This window comes from Sarcophilus harrisii, chromosome 1 (assembly GCF_902635505.1).
Source record: "Sarcophilus harrisii chromosome 1, mSarHar1.11, whole genome shotgun sequence".
Lineage (NCBI taxonomy): Eukaryota > Metazoa > Chordata > Mammalia > Dasyuromorphia > Dasyuridae > Sarcophilus > Sarcophilus harrisii.
The window spans coordinates 93751573-93768664 of NC_045426.1; the positions used below are offsets into that span (position 1 = coordinate 93751573).

General features: G+C 39.2%; 1 protein-coding gene across 1 annotated transcript; it reads right to left on the reverse strand.

Annotated features, from left to right (window-relative positions):
- Positions 1-1443: 1443 nt before the first annotated feature.
- ALDOB (aldolase, fructose-bisphosphate B) lies at positions 1444-16625 on the reverse strand. The gene is made up of 9 exons (XM_031961277.1): positions 16528-16625; positions 10845-10966; positions 9695-9906; positions 9283-9337; positions 7828-7988; positions 5451-5534; positions 4441-4615; positions 3430-3629; positions 1444-2716 (listed from the first exon to the last, which is right to left on the reverse strand). Exons 2-9 carry the CDS (start codon positions 10954-10956, stop codon positions 2621-2623), a joined length of 1095 nt encoding a protein of 364 aa, XP_031817137.1. The 5' UTR covers positions 10957-10966; positions 16528-16625; the 3' UTR covers positions 1444-2620.
- Between the last annotated feature and the right edge of the window lie 467 nt (positions 16626-17092).

Genomic DNA, 17092 nt, shown 5'->3' on the forward strand with positions numbered 1-17092 from the left:
ACTCCATAAAATTTACCAGCAGTTCATCTGTCTCTAAAGAAGGAAACATTGTCTTCTTTTTTCTGCAAGGCTGAGGTTAAATGACTTGCCCAGGGTCACATGGGCTGAATTAGAACTTGGGTCCTCTTGACTTCAGTGCCAGTGCCTCCTGCCTCCCGACTCTAACCCTAAATGTGCACCATCTAGCTTCCCCAGGAGGTAACATTTTAACTTCCATAAAAAGTAAAGTAAGTGTAGAGATGCAGTATTCTTGGTTCAGTAAGAAGGTAGATGAAATTCAGTTGTGTTGAGAAGCACTTCCATGATTCCCTTAGAACTATTTAAGGACCAAAGACTTAATAGTACATTTCAGCTACCCAGGGTAATGGAACTACCCTTATCAATATTATGGACCTAATTCTGGAAAGATGGGTGTTTCTAACAGACTAGAAGTCCTCATCAATCAATACTGAAGCCATTGACTGTACCTCAGGTTGAAGTCAATCCCCCCTCTAGATGAATTCTAACTGAAGAGATTTTGAATGCCATTAGGTTCTTCTCATGTGGCAAAACACTTAGTGCTGATCCTATTACAGCTGGGATTTACAAGGCAGGGAGTCCACTGGCTGGCTGAAATCTTTCAAGTTATATGACAAGAGGTTATCCCCAGGACATCAAGGATGCCTCCATTGTCCATCTCTTATAAAGGAAAAGGAAATAGATTGGCTTGTGATAATCACAGGCCTCTCAGTCTAGCAAGATTCTGGCCAGTTCTCCTTAATCACCTGATCCTTCACCTGTAACTCCCAAGTTCATTTCCTTTCTGAGGAGATGATAGGGTAGGTGAGTGTTTAATTCCTTCTCCCCACTAGAAACAAGTGATCGCTGATCCAATTGTGCCCTCATTTTCTCTTGTAACCCTGTTGTTTTCAAAGAGAACTGATGATATCGTGGAGTGATGGTTTAGGTCAGGCAGAGTTGCACAAAGGTGTTACTGAAGTCCAGTGCCAAGACAAATCAAAATGACTGGCAGTGGCCCAGGATACAGGGGATGACCAGTATCTTTGATATGATGTTGGTCAGGGCCTCCTTTAGCTGCCTTCATGGATGTCCTCATCCACCCATTCCACCAGGGCAAGTCTTCCCATACCTGAGGTAATCATCTTTTTAGCTCACTAGCTGATTTGAGGCCTGCTGATTGCTTTCAACCTGATTTAGCCCATGTGCCTAGGCAGCTTATCAGGGTGTGGCCACTGAGCACTCTGCAGCGTCTTGGAGCCAGACAAGGGTTGGGTGACAGATGAGCCCTACAAAGGGCTAGGGAAGCCCTCTCACTAGAGATGCTACTCTTCCCTGAGTAAGGTTAGCTCAAATAGACTATAGAACTGAAGGCAAGTCAGGCCAGGAGCAATGGGAGAATACTTAAGAATTAAATTTTAAAGACCAAAAAAGGGAGGGAAACAATTCCAAGAAAAAAGAAAAATGGCATTTATTTGGACAAAATCAATATGGATGCACAGATTATTTTTCAATCAGCAGATGAAAGGAGGTCAGGTCACAGAATTTCTAGGACCTTCAACAGAATGTCCATGATCTTATTCTAAAATAGCAGACAGGGTTCAGAATATAGTCACTAGCATGTATACCTAATTTTGTAGGAAGGCAGGTAAGCTATTTAAAGGGACTGAAGTAAAAACTTTAGCCTTAGGATGAAAGCAAACATACTGAGGGAGGACATTTCATATTATGAATGGATATTATTCCCCATCCAAAAGTTTACAGGATTCCCTACCTTTTTGAGTTTTTTTCATCTGTCCCATGAGATGGACACATCATAGGACCACAGATTTAGATCTGGAGGGGACCTTAGAGGTCATCTCATACAACTACCTTATTTTAAGGATAAAGAAACAGGCATAAGGAGATGAGTGACTTGTCCAAGACCAGAGCTAGGATCTGAAACCTGCTGGCACTCTTTCCCCTATACCACATTGCCTTGAGTCAAATTACTTTAATTGAAAAAGAAGCTAACAAAACAAATAAAAGTATAGTCAAGGATAATGTGTAACACTGAATCCACATTGACCATAAACAGATACAATGAGCCATTTCAAAAATGCCAAAAGACAACATGATAGAGATGTTAATTGTTTATAATGCAAATATTGGTTTGCAGACACCCAGGATTATTTGGTAAGAAGCACTTATTAGTCCATGGCTTTTGAGAAGTTTCATTGGATGACTGCTTTTCATGCCCCACCCCCAGCCAAAAAAGGTATTTAAAAAACCCAACACCTAATTACTCTTAAGCTACAAAGGGGACCATCACTAAGATAGGATTAACACTTATCCAGCTTCTCCACCTGCAAGGAACAACTTCCCAAAAATTGATTTCAGATTCTTAATATGGAGTGGGAGGAGGATTAGGGAAGAGTGGATAAGAGTGTATGTGAGAGTTGAGTGTAGAAAACACAAATGGTCACTCTAAATGTAAGAGTTTAAAGTGCATTGTGTTGCTGGTAAATCCAGTAAGAATTGTCACACAATTTCCAGGATGGGTTGATTTATTTACTTCTCAGTAGTCTCCTAACGACAAGCAAAAAGGATCTGAGCCATTGGTAGGGGAGAGATTGCTAGGACACTAGTAAGTGTAGCTGGGAGTGAAAAGGGATTGGCTGGAGGCAGAACTAGATGTGCCTGAATGAACGTACTTCCCTTTGGCTGCCTGGCAGTTTGCCTGAAACACAAAAAGAAAGGGGACTTTGGTTAATCAAACAAACACATTTCCCAGATATTTGTGCATGTTTACGAATGCCTGATCTCAATAAGCAATGTGATATTGTCTCTTTTTTCACCTCTTGTAGGATTGATAACTTTGGTCTGTACTGAATACTACTGCTACTGCAACTCATCATCATCATATTAACTAGCTTTTACATATCACCTTAATATTTGCAAAGCCCCTGACATAGGCTATCTCACTTAATCCTCAACAACCAGCCTCTGAGATAGGGGCCATTATTATCTCCAATTTACAAGTAGGGGAAACTGGCATTCACACAAAATCAGAGGCAGGATTGTTACCCAGATCTTCCTGACTCCGCCTAGTCACTTCCTTATTATTTGCTACCTCTCTGGAAACGCCCTTACCCGCCCTAAATGGTATATTCCAGACTTCCTTCTGCCTCCACTCCACTACCTATCTAGGATAGAATGTAGTGATCCACCACCTCAGTGAAGTCTTCACTAACAAGCTAGACTCCCTTGCTCTTCTGAACCTTCCACCATCTGTTGTGCCATTCCACCAAATCATCCGACTGTGCACTTTGCTTTGCAATGGAAGGCACTGCCAAGGATGTCATTCTGACTTGCTACAAATAAAGCTGTAAATCACACTTGGAAGGCAGAAGAATAGTCTGGCCAGGAAGAAAAGAGATCTGGTTTCCTCACCTGAGCTCGCTTCACAAATGCCTCCTGCGTAGCCTTCTTGTTTTCAGCTTTGCCTCTCCAGGCATCAAGTGCACTGGCCTGCAGGGCCCGCCCATAGGAGAAACTCAGCTTCCAGGGCTTGGGCAGTGGGCAAAGGTTGATGGCATTTAAATTAAGAGTGGCATCTTCCTCACTCATGCCTCCAGATAGAAAGCAGATGCCTGGAAGAAAAGACCTATAAAATGAGAGCTGAGCGCAAATAGCTATCTCCCTAAGGTTTGATGGAAGTTGGGCAGTGTCACAACACACAAAAGTAATTGCATATTGTCGGTACCTTTTCATTGATTTATGTGCGAAACTATGATATTTGCTGGAGGAAAATATATGTATTCTATTGTTAATCTGGACTATGAGGAACTGCAGAATTTGAGAATTGGGAGAGAGATAGACTCAACTCTGTATTTCCCACACTACCTAATAAAGTGCTGTGAACACAATAGATACAGTAAATGCTAATTCAATTGAAAAATATTTGAATAGAATAAACTATTATGAAAAATCATGGTGGCAAGAAATGGCAAAAGGAATGGTTTCAGAGAAACCTGAGAGAACCTGTATGAACTGGTGGAAAGGAAAATGAGTAGAGCCCAGAGAACAATTTATTTAATATCAATATTATAAAGAAAAACAATTTTGAAAGACTTAAGAATTGTAATCAATGAACTGACCAACCATGATTCCAGAGACCTGAGAATAAGGCATGCTGCCTACCTTTTGTGTCAAGGTCAGAATGAGACATTCATTTTGGGACATGACCAATGAATGTGGGTAATTGCTTGGCTATGCATATTTGTTTTGTTTTGTTTTCCATTTGTGGGTTATATGGTTTGAGATATCATTGCCAATTTGAGAAACAACTTTGAAAGAAGAACCCTAAGACTCTTGAGAAACAAGAACAAAGAGGCTAAGAAGAAGTCAGAACTACTGGGGCCTGGGGTACATGATGACTTGGGGTAGAAACAGAACATTTACCTGGAACAGCAGCAGGGACTGTTCGGCAGAGAGTTGTGACAGTAGCCATAGCCACCTGTTCAGGGGTGTACTTCTTGGTGCAGGCATGTCCAGCTGTCACCATGTTGGGCTTCAGGAGTGTTCCCTCCAAGTAGACATGGTGGTCATTCAGGGCCTTATAGACAGCGGCCAGTACCTAATGAAGGGAAAGATGAAACAGTATTTTGGTTTGTCTTGGGCATTCTCCTTGCATTATTCTAATTGTAGTTCTTTCCACTCTACAGCTAACATATCCCATGACAATTGGGACATGAATACTCCAATAATTTTTAGTCCCAATCAGCTCAGCGATAACGAGAGCTAACATTTATATAGCATATACTGTGTATCAGGCCCTGTGCTAAATTGTTTACATTGATATTTGTTATCGTACTTCATCCTTACAATAATCCTGGGAAGTAGGCAACATTGTTATACTCATTTTACAGATTAAGAAAACTAAAGCAGAAATGAAATGCAGGGTCACAAAGCTGGAGTTGGAGGCAGGATTTGACTCCCAGCTCCTGACTCATGTCTTACTGCCTTTTTGAATTCTAGCCCTACTTCCTATAACAGTTGAGGAGGAGATAGTTTGGTTTACCCCCTTCATTTTACAGTTTGAGAAACAATAGCTTGGAGAAGGGATGGGGCCTATTCCAAACCTCTGTCTTTATTTTTTCCCTGCCTCTTTTGCTCTCCCTTGTTTTCTCTCTTTTCATTAGTTTTCAAACATTTCTTTAAAGCTGTCTCAAACACACTCATTTCTTGTATGTGGGTTTAGGATAGCTTGTGCCTTTAGCTTAAGAAAGCTGGAAAATTATATATTTGCCAAGTAGGACAAATTTGGTGAGGGCAGCTTTAGTTTTTGCTGACTGTTCTAAAAATAAAAGTCCTTTTCTAGGCTACGTAAATTATTTAAAATGATCCTGGATCAGTTCTTATACATTTGTTTTGACAGCAGTAAAAGCTCTTCCCTCACAGCCAAATATTACCTTTTCAGAGACATACTGGCAATGTTCAATATCGTGATCTCCATCGGGGATGACTTCAGGCTCCACAATGGGCACCAGCCCATTCTGCAGAGGGAACAGAAGAGATGGACATTAGGTTGCCCTTCCCTGCAGCCCTTCTAGTGAGTGGAGAAGCAGTGAAACCAATTTTATAAAATGAAACCCTTTTGTGGAAATAAAAGAGCTGGGTGTTGGTGGAACAGAAAATGAAGGAAAAACTCAACAAAATGATCTCCCCTTAAAATGAGTAAGGAGAAAATGAAACGGCTGCTAAGCCCTAGATTTTTGTGCCTGCCTGCTTGCCACAATCTCTGACAACTTTTGGGGATGCCCTATAAGTTGGATGGGGGAAAATAACAGTTTTCATTGAGTGTTTGTGAGCCTGGCGGGAGAGGACCTTAGAAGAACGAGGCGTTAGTCTTGATCTCTATTCTGGACAGTGTCCAGAAGCAAAGAGAACTGAAGTAGGACTCCAAACAGCTCTCATCCACACCAGCAGTTTCCAGAACGATTTTGACACTAACCTACTCCCTGGTGACACACACTGACATCCTATCTCCCCTCCTATGATTGTAAGCTATATTTTAGTGCCTAACAAAGTGTCTTAAAAATAATAAAATGTAGGGGCAGCTAGGTGGTGCAGTGGATAGAGCACCAGCCCTGTAGTCAGGAGGCCCTGATTTCAAATCTGGTCTCAGACACTTAGCACTTCCTGGCTGTGTGACTGTGGGTAAGTCACTTAACCCCAATTGCCTCAGCAAAAACACAAAACAAACAAAAATAATAATAAACTAAGGTTGGAAAGCACTTTACAAATATTTCACTTTGGGGTATGTGCAATTATTACTTCCATTTTACAGATGAGGAAACTGAGGTGAACAGAGATTAAATGACTTGCCCAAAGTCATAACTAGTAGATTTGAACTCAGGACATTTTTATTCCAAGTCCATATTCTACACACTGCATCTTGTACATAATTGGTACTTAATACATGTTTGTGTTGAAATTTTTTTGAGTTATATGTAAGTTATTCTGGATTTAAAGTACACATCAGGAGCTGAGAAGGCTTTTGCACAGGTTAATACTCTAAGGTGGAAGGGAGGGCCCCTCACAGCTAGACTGCAGGTCTCAACCAGCTTCCTATCACTCTTGGCTGGTGCAAACATCATAGTGAAATCAGAAAAGCAATTGAATAACGGGTTGTGGTATTGGGAAAAGAGTGCCCAAGTGTAGAGAAATGGTATTCAGAATTAAAAAGGAGTTAGGCATTTGGTGCACAGCAGTAGTCCCTGCTGCTGGGGAAGGTGAGGTAGACAGATCACTTGGGTTAAAGATTTTCGAGCTGCAGTATAACCAAAGTTTACCAGAGGGCCACCAGAGCAGGCCAAAGCTTATATGCTAATCAGTATTGGGATCAGGCCTGTGAGTAGCCCCTGTATTTCCAGCCTAGGCTAGATAGGAGACACAATCTCAAAAGAAAGAAGGGAATTTTTAAGTGAGTTTCTTAGACTGACAGAATGAAAAAAAATCTACTTAAATTTCTTGAACAGAATGTTGAGGGAAAGGATCTTCAGTACAAGAACATTTATAGCAATTTTTTCCTTTCTTTTTTGGAGTGACAAAGTATAAACTATCATGATTCCTAGATATGAAATATAAAGGTGATAGAATACTATTGTGCCATAAGAAATGAAAGGCATAATTTCATAGAAACTTAGAAAGATTTCTGTGAAGTGAGAAGAACCAAATCAATTTATAGAATAACCATGGTATAAAGATAAACAATATTGACAGACTATTCCATGGCCAACCATGATTCCAGAGGACCGAAGAGAAAGCACAATACCCACTCACTGAAAAGCAGGTAATAGACTCATGGTGCAGGATGACACATATGTATGTGTCTATGTGTGTGTATATTTGGAGATGGCTGGCCAATAAAGGCATTTGTTTTCCTTAAGTATTCATATTTGTTATAAGAGCTTTTTCACAGTTGTTATTTTTCAGTAATGGGGGCAATGAAGACAAATGAGAGAAAGAAAAAATGTTTTTTAAATGTAAGAAAAGTATCTTGAAAACAGAGGAAGAGGGGCCTTGTAAAATCCATCATTCAAACTGAAAGGCACTAACATTCTCTGTAGAAGACTCTTTCTCCTAAATCCAGAGTCTCAGTTGTCACACCCATGAGCGAAAGACCTCTCTAGTTCATCTGTCATTATGATTTATCATGAGTTACCCAGTAACAATGACATTCTCATTCTACCTTTAAGTCTTCAGATTTCTTCCAAATGAGGTACAAAAAATCTGGGGAAACTATCCTAGGACACCAGAGTGTCCCTGGGAGGTCCAGAGCAATACCTGCTGGCAGATACTGGCATAGCGGGCCAGCACATTGGCATTTTCTTGAATGGCCAGGTTGGAGGGACACTGGTCAGTGATCTTCAGCACAGCCCGCCACTTCCCAAAGTCAGCACCGTCCTTCTTGTACTGGGCACAGCGCTGAGACAGTCCATCCAAGCCTGCATAGCACAAGAGTGGGACAGAAGGCTTCTCTAAGAACTTGCTCTAGTACATGGAGCACCTAATTGGCTAGAAGTGGCCATTTGGTATCTTATTCTCCTATACTGTCTAGTATCTGAACTCGGGATACATTCCCCTGTCCTCATACTCTGTGGCTTATGTGCTGAAATGCCTTAACTTTAAGTTGCATGTGATACATGTGATGCTGTCCACGCTCTCAATAAGCCTTTAGCTAAACCTTAAAGAACTTTAAGAGTAAATACCAAAATTAAAGTCATTTTGAGTTTCTTATTCTGCAAAAAGAAGAAATGCCTTCTTGACTCCAGTTGCTGGGGAATTTGTGTTTTGGAATGGTTCAGGAATGCAGAAACAAACCAGGTTATTCAGGAAATCTGTGCATCAAAGCAATCTGCCTGGGGTCAAGTTCAAGCCCTATCTCATATTAGACACTTTGCTTTCTCTGTAACTTTATTTGAAAAAAAAAAATCAAAAAATCATAATACTGTTCTTCTAAGTCACAGGATGACTTTCAGGATCAAATAGAGCCTTCACATCACTTTAAAAGATGAGAAGCCTGAGGCCCAGAAAAGTGAAGTGCCTTTCCAAAGCCCACATGGGTTGTGAATGGAAGAGTCAAGATTCATTAATAGAACGAGGCTTGCTTGCAGGTTCAAAGGAGATTTTGTACACATACATACATACACATCAGTATGGACATGTAGACACATATTTAGACCCATGTGTATCTATCTATATCCACATCTATAGATATAGATAATAAATGTATATTTTCACATATATACATATAACTGTATGTATAATAACTCAAAAGTTAAGTAAAAACAAACTAATTCCTATTATATTTTACACATGTCTGTATGTTGTATATACATATGCATAAAGTTTACAGAATTATGTATTGTTTATATATATGTAAATTTATATATGTATGCATGTACAATACATATATAATATAATTTCATAAACTTTAAAATGCTATATAAATGTTATTTTGATTCTGTTACTTAACTTATTGTGGTCTTATATCTTGTTTCCTCTATTTGATTTTTTTTAATGGACAATTATATGTTACTCATCTTGTTATCCCCACAAAACTTAGCCCAGGGCTTTGTCTCTAGTGGGTATATTCAATAAATGTTTGTTGTTTGGATTTTTGCTGGTATCTGAACTCCTGAGTGCTTCCTAAAATTTAGCTGCTTGCCTTTTTACCCTTTACTCTCATTGTTCCTGTTGCACTGTCAGAAATGCTGTCACAGAAAGCAGTATTCTCACCTTGAATGCTGGTTTCTCCATTTGTTCCTGCCAGGGGAACAGCACCTTGGTCCAGCTGTGAAAAAGAGATTATGACCATTGAAACTCAGTAAATGCCAAAGAGTGAAGAAAACAGATTCTGGCTCTAAATTCAGAGCTACTTTGATTGCAAGACTCTTCTTAAGGAAAAGCACTGCACTGTGAGATAGTATTTGTATAAGAAGGAAGAATATGAGAATTTTAAGTACAGTGTGCTAGAGAAAGTATTCCATCTTAGATAGTAGCCAATTAGCAAGCTTGTGAGTATGGAGAAACTGAAAAGGTTTAGGAGAGCTTTAGAGAAAAGACCTGTAAGGGCTGGAACAGATTTGGTGGGACTGGAAGAGGATGTAGGATAGAAGAAATTTCCAATATAAGCGGTATGTTTACTAACCTTGATTCCCACCACAATCCCCTTTTCCTTGAGGATATCTCTGAACCACTTTCCTTGGTTGTCTTTCTGATAGAGAGTTTCATGGAAAAGGATCACACCCCCAATGCTCTGGTTGATGGATTTGTCGACGGAGAAGAGCATTTCTCGGAATTGACGGCGGTTTTCTTCTGTGTTCTCTACCTTGATTCTCTGCAGGCGACTGCCCATGGTACCTAAAACAAGCAGCCAAATATGGAAGATGGGGAGAGGAATGGTGTCTGAGAACAAATGGAAATTTCATATTTCGGTTACTTCTTATCCTAGCTTGATGATCTGATCCTTACTCCAGATTGCTCATTTTGCTTAATTATTTGCCAATGAACTGCACCCAGGAAGGAAGTAAAGAAATTTTAAGAAAATTGTCAGTCCAGTAGAGAAAGTGGTATTAATATGAATTCAGTAGAATGAGGGATAGAGTATATATCCTGTAAATAAAAGGCTATTAAAAAAAAAAAAAAAAAGAATGAGGGATAGAGGGTGGAGGGAGCAGTGGAAAGAACACATCCTTCATAGTATTTTGTTCAAAGAGATATGATATTTGAGGAGAGAGGAGAAAATGAAGGATAAAAAAAAATTCACAAAACTATATACAATGCTTAGAAGATTGGTGAGAATGGAAATACATGGATAGGGTTTCATCACAGCAAAGTTACAAGACTATGGAGAAATTGGAAAGATGAGTATTCCTGGATGTCTTCTGCTGCTGATTTGAGTTTTATTTGTCCCATGAGTTTCCTACTGTCAAGGAAATGCATTTTGTGTGCGTGGCTGAGCTATCTGAAGAAAAATAATCTGTGATCAAGTGGTGGTCCTCTGAGATCACTCCTTCCAACAAGGGGCATGCTTAAGAAAGTCTAGGAGCCTGAGAGGTACTATGGGAAGGTCAAGGAATCTGATGGAGACCAGCCACCTTACAAGCCCTGTAATGTGGTAAGATAATGGAGTCTAGGCTCCTTCAGCTTTAAGTTCCCATAAGGCTTTAAGTGAGCAATTTTACTCTGAGGGTCTACCCTATTTGTTAATCAAGATGAAAAAAGTTAAGATTTCTTTTGATAATAATGGTTCTTCCAAAGTTTGTGATGGAATATAGCACAATGTCCTTTGTACTTACCTACAGACTCATCTGCAGCCAGGATCCCCTTGCCATCGGCAACAATGCGTTTGGCAATGTCTGAGAGCTCTTTCCTTTGCTCTGCAGTAAGAGCTGGAAAACGATAAGCCATGGTGGTAGGTCTGAAAGAGAAAAAGAAAGAAAAAAATGAAATGCTAATAGCTGGGAATTTGGCTCTCAGAGTCTCAGAATTCCACCATTAAAGACCATCTATTCCAACTCATAATGGAAGTTACACAGACATATATACACACGTACTCATCATCTTCATCATTATCATCAACAACAGATGTTTATTAAGGTGAACACTATACAAAAGTGTATATCCGGTGCTGAAGAAGAGATTGAAGTTTTAAGTGAGACATAGAAATTCATGTATTCTGTACCTCCTCACAACTTGGCTTTGTATTTCTGCAGCTCAAGTGTCAGTTGCCTAGAAGAGTCTTCATTATGAGCAGTTGTTGTTTTGCCCTCTCAGAGGCTGCACCCTTAGGATTACCAGAGCTACCTTCTGTCAGGCTTAATGAATAAAATTGTACAAAAACTGCCGGATTTGGAGCCAGAAGACAGAGTCACAAGACCTTCACTTCAGTTTTATGACTCTCTAGAGGACTCTTAAAGAGAACAGATGTCTATTGCACAATCTGGTACAGCAAAGGTGCCCCAAGTGAATGGAACTGTATTTGATGAATTTTTAGATCCTTCTCGCTTCTAAAATAATTATTTGTGGACTAGGTTGGTAAATTAATTTCTCTATCTTCAGCACCCATTTATCATTGAATGATTTGCAGACTGCATCCTTCCAAAGACTCTTTGGAAATTACTATCATGGAGACATTGTGGCCATTTTTTCTCACAATTTCCAAGACAACTTCAATTTAGAGGAAAGAAAGTACATTTTAATATCATTTTCAAAAGGTATATATTTTTTGGATCACATGTCCCAGTTTTTGATTTGGAAATTAGGTATGGAAGTGCTATGACAGCTTGAAAATGTCAGAGAATAAAGTGGTCAGGACATTCAATTCAATAAGCATTTATCAAGTGTCTATGTGTCAGGTACCATACTGAATCCTGGGGATAAAAAGACAAAAAAAAAATAATAATTCCTCTCCTTAATTACCCAACTCATCTAATTTTTATGGATTTTATAAAAATCTACTTCAGAAACTTTAAAGGAGGAGAGATTTTGGTTGGCCACAAGGAAGATCAATTGAGAAGCATTACGTGCTAATACAAAGATAAAAGTGATACAATTCCTACTTTCAGTGAACTTGCATTCTGTTGAGGGATATAAGACACACATACATACACATGCATGCATATAAAAGTATATAGAAAATATTCAAAACAAATTCAAGAATATTGGAGGAAGGATGTAGCAACTGGAAGATCAGGAAAGGCCTCATATAAAAGATGGTGATTGAATTGAGCTTTGAAGGAAACTGGTTTCTAAGAGGTAGAGGTAAAGAAAGCATATATCACATGGTAGACATTAAGCAAATATTGATTGATTGAGTATAGGCATGAAGGGTAGCCAGTGTAAAAACATGGAGATGGAGAGAACATGGAACAGCAAGAAGACAGAACGTGGAACAATATGACTGACCTGTAGAGAGAAGAGTAACACAATTACAGTGAGAAAAAAAAGCAGAGAGCAGGGGAAGGATAAGTTCTAAAGAAATGACATAATCTCTATTCCTAGAGAACTTGAGGAAGATGGACAGTCACATCTTGTATGGCTGACATCATTTGTGTAAAGGTGGAGAATGGGCAGAAGATCAACCCCAGGGTACACTGAATTTAGTGATGTTTATATTTAGCAATATTCTGGTTAGAAGTTGCCTGCTACTTACTAATCAAGCTTAAAACCAGAGTTATGAAGATATGTACTATGTATTTTTTAACCACAGAAAAAAATATTGACGGAATCTAAGATAAAAACTGAGTACCTCTAAAGAAAACATAATTTTCTGGTGATCATGGATTATTTCCACAAATTGTTTTGTGGTTTTTTGTTTTTCCTCCTGATGACTTCGTAGCTCTACTAAGAACAAAGAACTAAAAGCAAAAAATTAATACAGTCCAAAGGAAGATAAAGAGTCTAAAGGTCTACACCAATTTCAGCACAAATATTTTCTGTTAATCATACAACAGAGATGCAAGTCAAAGGCCAACCTTGGGACAGAAGTGGCCCCCTAAAGAGGGGTGAGATTTCCAAAGAAAGATTTCTTTGAAACTAAATATGTATGAGGTTTGTATGAGTTAGTCAATGTTTACATTTATATCTATTTTGGGCCAGATTCTGTCCTAAGTATTGGGAATAAAACGAAAAAAGGGAAAAAATCCTCTACTCTCCAAGAGCTCATGGTGGGGATATAGGGGGAGACAATATACAAACAACTTTGAGCTGAAATAGGGATTTAGTTGTATAGCAGGGAGACTAGAAGATGTAGGATAATGGAGGTCTGCTTCATGATGGTAGCAATATGAATGGAGAGTAGAGGATTTGGTCAGAGTTAGGAAGTCATCCTAGCAGGGAGGGGAAAAGAGAAAAAGAGAATGCAAAGTCAAAGATGACACATAAGGACTTGGGAGGAAAAGATAATGAATGAGCTTGGGATTTAAGATGTCTGTCTACATGACCTCAAGTTCCAGATTTCTATTAAGTTGTTGGAGATGCAAGATGGAATTTAGGAGAGAAGTTAGGGCTGGGAAAATATGAGAATCATCATCATAGAGATGATCATTGAATCCACTGGAGCTGATAAGATCACCAACCAAAATAGCATAGAAAAAGAAGACCCAAGACAGAGCCTTGGAACACACTGGTGGGTGATTTTGGGTAGAAGTATTAGAATGTAGTGGAAAAGTGCCCTGGGCTTAGGCGCCATCAACCTGTGTCAATGTATGACATTGCTCAAAGAATTTCATGTCCTTGGGCCTATTCATCCATTTAGCACTGTTTACGATTTGTGCGTCTGTCAGTGCAGAAAAACTCCCTCCACTGCTATGTTACTCCTACGTAAAGTAATATTGAGTTCTAGCTGCCAGGACACAGCATGGTGAAAGGACCTACTTGGCTAGGCTGTCTCAGAGGCAAGACTGGAACCTGTGTCCAAGACTTTCTTGCTAATAATCTAATGTCATAGCATTTACTAGGTGCCACGTAGTATGCTAAGTCCTTTACAGTTATCCATTTTATCCTCACAATAACCCTAGGAGATATATGCTATATAACCCCCATTTTACAGATTAAAAAACTGAGGCAGTGATTTGCCCAGGGTCACATAGTTAATAAGTAAGGGCAAATTTGAACTCAAGTCTCACTGGCTCTAGGCTGGTACTTGATCCACTGCTCTGCCTAGTTGTCTCTTCACTGTTCTATGATGTCTTTCTTTCTCATCTGTAAAATGGGAATAAGAATACTTTCATTCCATATGTGACCAGGGTGTTGTGAGGAAAAGGCTTTGTAAAATCTAAAAGTGCCATATAAATTGAGGCTATTATTATCATTATTACATATGTATGTATGTATGTATGTATTCCATACATTATAAGTATGAGTGAAAGAAACCACCTGAAAGCTTTTGAAATGAGTGATCTGTGTGACTTATAAGTAAAAATTAAGACACTAAAAGTGAGAAAGCCTTATGCTTTTCAGGAGTTGTTCCAACTTCTGTTATTCCATTCACTTTAGAGATGTTCAGGACAAATAAAAGGGAGGTCAGTGCAGACTGTTGCTTTTTATGATAAAAAAAAATATACTCATTTGTTCGAAGCTTCAATGGAAATGTGGTGGGGAAAGGAGGAGTATTTAAAGAAAATCCCAGTTTCAAGTTATAAGAAGCCACAACTCATAAACTTGTAGTTCTCAGGCTAGTTTTTGCAATTAACTTTATATTGTATTATTTCACATTATTGATACTATTAAAAGAAATCTACCTTGGAAGATTGCTTTGGCAAAAAATTGAATAATAGAATTTCAGCACTCTTTTAAGATTTAAATACTAAATTAGAATACTTACTTCACAGAATTCCTACTGGTAAGACAGTTTGTAAAATGCTTCAGAAATATGACCCAATATTGCAGTGGATAGAGCACTAAGCATTGGAGTCAAAAAGACTTGTCAAATCTGCCTCAGACACTGACTAGTTCTGGGACCCTGGACAAATCACTTCATCTTGTTTGCTTCAGTTTCCTCATGTATAAAATGATCCTGAAAAGGAAATGGCAAAACCACTCCAGTATCTCTCCAAGAAAGGAGTCACGGAAGAGTCGGATGACTAATTAGCATCACCTTGTTCACTGCTCTTCTTTTATAAATGAGAAAACTGAGACCCAGGCAGTCAAAGTGATTCATCCAAGATCACAAAGCTATTCAGCAAGTAACAGGTCTGGGATTAGAATCCAGGGCTCTTTATGTGACAGTCAAATGCTTTTTCACCTATACCGGACACCTCATTCTAGACTAGATAAACTAAGTTCCTTTTTTCTTATCTACCTATGTCCCATTAAAAACAAAAAAACAAAAACAAAAAAAAAAAAACCCACTTCTTTTTATATTTCAATTACTCATCCATGGAATGGATACTTGTGGGATGGAAAAAAATTGTTCATTCATCTCAAGTCCCTTCCTCACAGGGCTACCACAAAGATGTCTATAATTGGCAAAGATGTTATAGTAGAGAAGCTAAGGGAAAACTAGATTTATCAGGAGGCAAAAATGCACAAAAACAAGGGACTTTTTTTTTTAAAAGATTGATAAAAGAGGTTTATTATGGGGTTTGGAAATAAGGTTAAAGTATAGTTAAGGAAATAGGCGAAGGTAGAGATAAGAAGGGCACCGGACAGAAGGTCCAGTTAACAGAAAGTCCTGACATGCCAGGTGTAAGGTTGGCATGTTTGAGACCTCGGAGGGGGTCTCAGCGTGACACTTTTACAAAGGGAGATTTAGCTAGAGGGGCCTGTGGGTGTAGTCCCAAATTAGCTCAGATCTGGATGGGGCTGGAACAGGTCTGAATCTTCTGTTGGAATTCAAAGGGACGAGGTTTGTGAATCAAAAGGTAATTACACCAACTCGGAGGGGTTGGGAATCTGAAAGAAAGGAATCTTAAAGGGACCATACCTGCAGCATTCCGCCCTCAAGCAGTTGAAACTTAAATTCATTTAAGAAAAAAAGTCTCTTATTGAGGAAGAATTGAAGATTTCTCCTTCAAGGATTTTCCAAGTTCGGGAATCCCCTCTTCATTTCCCCAGTCAAGCGGTCACCTCCAAATGCATGTGGGAAGAGGGTCGCCGATCTCCTCTTAACTACTTCGACCTTTCTTTCTGGTGGATCTCTCCAGTCTGAGATTCTGAAACTTCCTCACATTGCTGACTTATTATGTGTATCTTTTACATTAATTAACCTTTTGCTTTTAGTAAGCCCTCACAAAGCACACATTTTTATAGGACTTAATATAGGGCAGAGAGAATAAAGTGAATGGGTGTGTGACTCTCTGGTTCTGTTAAGATAAAGTCATTTTAGCCTGGCTGGTCATCCCAGTAATAGTCAGCAAAATGACTCAAAATATCTTTGCTAGAAGCAATATCCAGTCCCACTCCTCTGTATTAATGATCTCTAATGCACCCCTCTTCCCACCATTTGGAATTCAGTACTCTACAGGAACTTGTACTTACTGTTTGGTGGAGAGAGTCTTTTGGTGACTAGTAGTTCCTAATGAGGAGGCAACTGCCAAAGAGGACGAACCTGGGAGTGGGTAAACTTTTTATAGTCCTCGGGGCAAGGTGACTTTTGTAGTGTTTTTTTTTTTTTTTTTTTAACTTTTGCCCTTCCCCTCTAGACAAAGTGGGGAGGGAGGTATCTTACTCAACATCTCCAATTGGCTCATCAACCACCAATCTTGCCAGTCACATTAACAGGAACGCCACTCAGAATGCTCAGGTGTTTGATTTGCATCTCAGAGGTCATCTAATTCACAATCCTCCTTTTGCAGCAGAGGAAACTGAGATCCGCAGACAGTTAGCTACTTACCCCAAAACGTCGCTAGTTATGTATACCTTATTCCTTATTTCTTCTGCATTGTAGTTTGTCTCCTGAACCACCAACAAACCCCAAAACTTAAAACCAGAAATTCAAAATTATAGTCTAATCCTCTGTGCCTCTTCAATGGTGCTACTTGCCCAGATCCTGTATAGTGCCTCTTTCTATTAGCTTTGCCTATGAAGGAAGCCAAAATTAGAA

What these genes read in the sequence shown, in the direction of transcription:
- ALDOB (XM_031961277.1), bottom strand. Translation starts at nt 10,956, where the DNA reads ATGGCTTATCGTTTTCCAGCTCTTACTGCAGAGCAAAGGAAAGAGCTC. An exon ending in GGCTGCAGATGAGTCTGTAG is followed by an intron (nt 9,907 to 10,844) that starts GTAAGTACAAAG and finishes TGCTTGTTTTAG; the next exon opens with GTACCATGGGCAGTCGCCTG. An exon ending in TGGAGAAACCAGCATTCAAG is followed by an intron (nt 7,989 to 9,282) that starts GTGAGAATACTG and finishes TGTGCTATGCAG; the next exon opens with GCTTGGATGGACTGTCTCAG.